Here is a 5,753-nt window from a genome sequence, read left to right as displayed (position 1 = left end):
TTAAGCGACTAATGTTGTGAGACGTAGATAGTATTTTATTTTTTATGTTTTCATGTTGTCGTCTAAGGGATCAAGTTTCCACACTATATTAGGATTCATCGGTGGTCGGATCAAGAAACTATGTTATGACCATCTTACTTCAATCAATGTTGTGGCCATATTTCTTGATGATGTGGCAAAGTTAATGTTATCAATCATGATCAATTAACTATCTTTTCTCCATTTTTTTTTTCTTCTCCATATGTACCTGTGCATGCGTCCCACGGGTTACACGCTAGCAGCACTTCACATTAAATTGGACCGGTCATATTATATTGTTCTCTTGCTAGCAAAACATCACTAAGTAGTAGAACACAACATTGTTATTTTTATCCACTCTCACTCTTCACATACCTTACACACAACATGAGTCCTTCTGAGTTTACATTATCATCCTCTGCAGAGGAAGTTATTCCTTCTAAGTTTACATTATCTTCCACTGCAGAGGAAGTTACTCATGGGATCGATGGGAGTGGTCTTACTGCGATTGTTACAGGTTTACATCTACATTTTTACTTACCGTTTAATTTTGTTATCTTGCTTCCTTTTCAGACCTTAAATTACTATTTAAGTTTGATTGCATCCGTTACGTTTATTTTAGGTTTTAAGTCAATCTTTTATGTTTTAAAAGTTTTAAGTTAGTCCCATTTGTTTTAAGAGTTTCAAGTTGATCTACTTTGTTTTAAAAGTTTCAAATTGGTTCAAAACGTTACTCACTTAAAAATAAGTTAGTCCCTTCCGTAACTTGCCGTTTATTCAGGTTGTCAATATGGGTGAGGAAATATAACTTATTTAAAAAATCAATTTTAAAATATTTTTTTAATTTTTTATGCTTTATTAAACTCAATATCATGTAATGGAACGGACTAACTTATTCCAACGTAAGTAATGTTTTATACCAACTTAAAACCTTTAAAATGTAAGATGTCAACTTGACACTTTTAAAAACATAGAGGGCCAACTTAAAACCTAAAATAAACATAAGAGATCAAACATTTAATTAAGTCTACTATTTAAAAGAGTCGGTTCTATTTTACGGGTCATGTTAATGAATGTTTTAGCATTATAAAGACACTTAAAGATTAAAAAAAAAAATTAAGAACAATAATAATGATAATAATCTATTCCAAATTATCTTTCAATTTCTGCTATTGATTACTGTGGACAAAACTCTATTATGCTTCCAAACTTTACTTAACAAGAACAAAAAAAAAAAAGCTTATAAAAGATTAAAATCTTCCAACCATAAATAAATTCACTACCAACATAATCATAACCATGTCAAATTTTCAAAATCAAGTTCATCAAAATAACAATTAACAAATTTTGGTCCAAATTAACTACCCCATTAATTGCATATTTTTTGATACAGGAACAACACATGGTATTGGCATTGAGACTGCAAGAGTTCTTGCCTTGCGTGGTGTTCATGTGATTATGGGAGTGAGAAATATTACTGCTGGAAAAGATGTTAGAGAAGCGATACTTAAGGAAATTCCTAAAGCTAAAGTTGATGTGATGGAGTTAGATTTAAGTTCAATGGCATCTGTTAGGAAATTTGCATCAGAGTTCAATTCCACTGCTCTTCCATTGAACATTCTCATGTAAGAAAAATATTACATGACCTACACTACCAATGGTTTACATGTTTTGTTCATTGGTCTTACCAATTAAGGTCCTTGAGAATGCCCTGGAGCACTCGTTAGCATTTCCCATAAGAAAATTCATACACAAATCAAACACATGAAATTCATTACTTATTTTCTTAGTGTTAAGAGTCCTACATCGGATATAAGTTGGTCATGTATTTATAAGTGGGGGCAATCCTCATCTCCAAGCCGGTTTTGTGAGTTGTGTTAGGCTAGACAACCATTTCTAAGATGGTATCAGAGCCTCTTCAAGATCCATTGGGCCACCTACTATCAGGTTTTCACTATCGGGCCACCCATCATTTATGTCCACGAACCAAGCCTAATAGTGATGGTCGTGAGAGGGCAATCCTCGTCACACAAGCCGGTTTTGTGAGGTTGTGTTAGGCCCAACCGCCATTTCTAAGACTTAGTCATGTGAAAATGTCAAAGGAAGCTTTTATGTGACAGAGTTGTAATGTAGTTTTTAGTTTTTCTTAAGGAAGTTAGTCTCTCCTTTTACACCTTGATTATGATTATTCAAAGAAATACATGTAGTAATGTTTTTCCGGTTTTTTTTTTTTAATTCTCAGAAACAATGCAGGAATTTGTGCACCACCTTTCACACTCTCCAAAGACAACATTGAACTACAATTTGCCACAAATCATTTAGGTATGTAAGAATTGTCTCATATTGGGTTACATAATTCTTCTAATGTTTTTTTAATGGTTACATAATTCTTCTAATGTTTTTTTAATGCATAATCTGAGAAGAGAGTGAAAACAATCTTATTTAATTTTTATTATTTATTTCACAGGTCATTTTCTTTTAACAAATCTTTTGTTAGACACAATGAAGAAAACAGCTAGTGAAAGCAAGAAAGAAGGAAGAATTATTAATGTCTCATCTGATGGACACGGTTATACATATGATGAAGGAATCCTTTTTGATAAGATTAATGATGAGTCAAGGTAAGAAAATAGGAATCCTTAATGCATACTATTGGAACTTGAGCTCCAATATTTGTTAAATCATAAACATATAAAAAAATATTATCAATTTTAAGTTTATATTAGGCTTAATAGCAGTTTTAGCTCCCTAACTTTCCCAAAGTTGCGATTTTGGCCCTCTAAGAAAAAAATTACGAAACTGCCGCTTAAGTTTTGCACATGTGGCAGTTTTACCCCAAGGCCAATTTTGACTCTGTCTACACTAACGTGGCACCCTATGTGAGGTGTCACGTGTTATTTTTTTTATTCTTATTTTTGCTTTGGAGGACCAAAACTGCTACAGTTGCAAAATTTAAGGGATGGTTTTGTAGTTTTTTTTCTTAGGAGACCAAAATTGCAACTTCGTGAAAGTTAGGGGGCGAAAACTGCTATTAAGCTTTTATATTATTCATTTTTGTTGACATCAACTAAACAAATGATGTTACATTTTGGCTTACTTTGCATAAATTTATTGTTGTCCTATGTCGCTGATATAAGGTTATAAGGTAAAGTCTTTACCTGAAACCAGTTGTGTAAAATTCAAGGTTGAGTCAAATCACTCGGTGCTTGTTTTTTTTTTAAGAACCTAAATTAGATCATCCAAATCGAACCTAAGACCTTAAGGAGGAGCATAGTCCCAAATCACAAGTCAATACCACTAGACCAACCTAAATGGATTCACTCGGTGCATGTTAATTTGGATTTGCAGTGCCGAATCGTAGTAAGCCACCGTGATTTCGTGAAGACCAACATGATTCGAAACATGCTTGCCCGTCGCTAACTCGTTGTTGCTCGCATGCTCCTTAGACTCCCTAATTAGTTGTGTCATAGCCTAGTTCAACCTTGAAAGGATATAGTTGCGGTAGTGTAGACTTATGCAAACCTTAGTTGAATGTAGAAATTAATTAAGCATGAAGATGCAATTATAGTGGTGTGTTTTGTAAGAAGAAATATAATTTATAATTCATTATTTTTGTTTCCTTGTGTACAGTTACCAAAGATGGAGGGCATATGGTCAATCTAAGCTTGCTAACATTTTACATGCCAATGAACTTGCAAGAAATTTCAAGGTAAGATAATGGGCCTGTTTGATTCAGATTTTTTTTTAAAAAAATTTATTATTTTTTTTTAAAAATCACTTTTTTCATTTTTAAGTGTTTGTTTAAGATTTTTAGAAAAATCATTTTATCAAAAAAATCTATTTTGACCCGAAAATAAAAAGCTATTATGATTAGTTTTTCTCAAAATCTATTTTTTTTCAAAAACAAGAAGGCAACACATGTACAAGTCAAAACTCATTTTTTTCAAAAAAAAATGGTTTTTATGGGTAGTAGGCAAACAAAAATAACTTCAGATTATTTTTTTAAATCTCTAAAAAAAATCTTTAGATTCTTTTAACACAAAATCGATTTTTTTTTTAAAGCTGAAACAAACGCATCCTATATTACTAATATTATTTTAGGTACCATAATATGATTATGCCTTTATTCATTTAATAATAAAAAGTTTGAATTATTGTCTTCTGTACTCTACCTTACCGGTTCTATATGATAGGTAGCTTCATAATCTATTAGGTAATGTTTGGCTAAATAAAGTAATTGACTACTTTTAGCACATGTGTTTATAAGTATTTTCATATATATACTATAAACTGTTTTCATAAGCTATCATGAAGAGCTTATGGAAATAAACAGAAATCAGCTTGTGGACATGTCATAAATTGTTTCTATAATTTATATCGAACAGTCTCACAAGTGTTTAAATTAGCTTGGAGTATCCACTGTTCGAACCTCAGTCCCTGTATATATTATGCAGTGTCTTTGTCAACTGAACTAAACTTACTGGACGACTCTCTTTTCTTTTATTTGTGTAAAATTAATTTTCTGATTTTGCTTCATTCACTTTCTTTAAAACACTAATATGTCTAATTGTTTCATCTTGGTCAGGAAGAAGGGGTTGGTATTACTGCAAATTCTCTTCATCCAGGATGTATTGGCACCAATATTGTAAGTCGTGAGGTTGGTCAAACTATGCCACCAGGTAAATATCCCAACAGGTTGTTCTATTCAAAATGCCATCTGTTTTTTAGGTCATTATTTACCCTCTAGTATATCGGGGGGCCTTGCTAAGGAAACGTAAGTAAAGTTTAACCAATGATGTTTCAGGAAGAGATCAAACTCACATATACTGGTTGATTCGACCTTAATTGAAGTTCATTAAAACTTAACACGACCATTTAGTTTTAATAAAAAAAAAATTAAATAATCTCCCATTTCCCTTTTGGAATCCGCTTCTGTTGTCTACAAGATTATTTTTATTGATATTGCTTTTATCCAATAATATTTTTCCGTTCAGTTTATGAAAGTTGCTAAGTTTTATTGTTATGTTTCTCTCTGAATCATACAGATCTACGAAAAATGCTAGGGAAAATTGTAGTTAAAACTATCCAGCAGGTATTTCAACAGTGTAATTTGATCTATTGAATATTATTGATTATCTATTTAATCTAAAATAGAATTTAAAAGTTCAATATTCAATTTGTGTTTTTTTTTGTGTCTACGTTAATGTTTCAATTTTAACCTCATTGTAGGGAGCATCAACAACATGCTATGTAGCATTGAACCCAAAAGTGAAGGGTATTAGTGGAAAGTTTTTTTATGATAATAATGTGGCTGAACCAAGCTCACAGGCAAATGACACTGATTTGGCAAAGAAACTTTGGGATTTCAGCATGAAATTAATTAAATAGAATATCCAAAAGTATATGTACTTTTATGTTACAGGCATTACTGCACTGTAACTAGTAGCTAATTACTCTTGCAATTTATCTATTTTAATTACTTTAATTCCAGTTTAATAAATTAAGTGTTTGTTGAAACACAGTTGTTTGTGATGAGGAATCTAGTTTTATAGAATTGGCATTGTAGAGAAAATATTATATTTCCAGATGGGTTTGTAAGGAATTATCTATTTGGATAAAAGAGATGCCAACTATGTTGAAGTAAACAATGAATAACTCACTGCTAGTATGGATCGATCAGAAGTTACGACTCGATCGTGTATCAGATCGTAACACCATATTTGTTTCACTACGGG

At 31.8% G+C, this 5,753-nt stretch overlaps 1 protein-coding gene across 2 annotated transcripts; it reads left to right on the top strand.

Annotated features, from left to right (window-relative positions):
- Positions 1-338: 338 nt before the first annotated feature.
- Positions 339-5,553, top strand: LOC146915439 (short-chain dehydrogenase TIC 32, chloroplastic-like). 2 transcript variants are annotated; one of them, XM_085717834.1, is made up of 8 exons: positions 339-535; positions 1,412-1,643; positions 2,261-2,340; positions 2,486-2,639; positions 3,649-3,727; positions 4,604-4,697; positions 5,064-5,110; positions 5,248-5,553. In XM_085717834.1, the coding sequence occupies exons 1-8, from the start codon at positions 406-408 to the stop codon at positions 5,404-5,406; spliced, it is 975 nt and encodes a 324-aa protein (XP_085573960.1). In that variant the 5' UTR covers positions 339-405; the 3' UTR covers positions 5,407-5,553. The 2 variants fall into 2 exon arrangements, with proteins under 2 accessions (XP_085573960.1, XP_085573962.1); XM_085717836.1 differs by lacking the exon at positions 5,064-5,110.
- Positions 5,554-5,753: the final 200 nt, after the last annotated feature.

This window comes from Medicago sativa, chromosome 6, assembly GCF_051527215.1.
Source record: "Medicago sativa cultivar Bolivia chromosome 6, Bolivia_mono, whole genome shotgun sequence".
NCBI lineage: Eukaryota > Viridiplantae > Streptophyta > Magnoliopsida > Fabales > Fabaceae > Medicago > Medicago sativa.
Note: the sequence above shows the minus strand (reverse complement) of the source record. Positions and strands in the feature narration are given on the sequence as shown.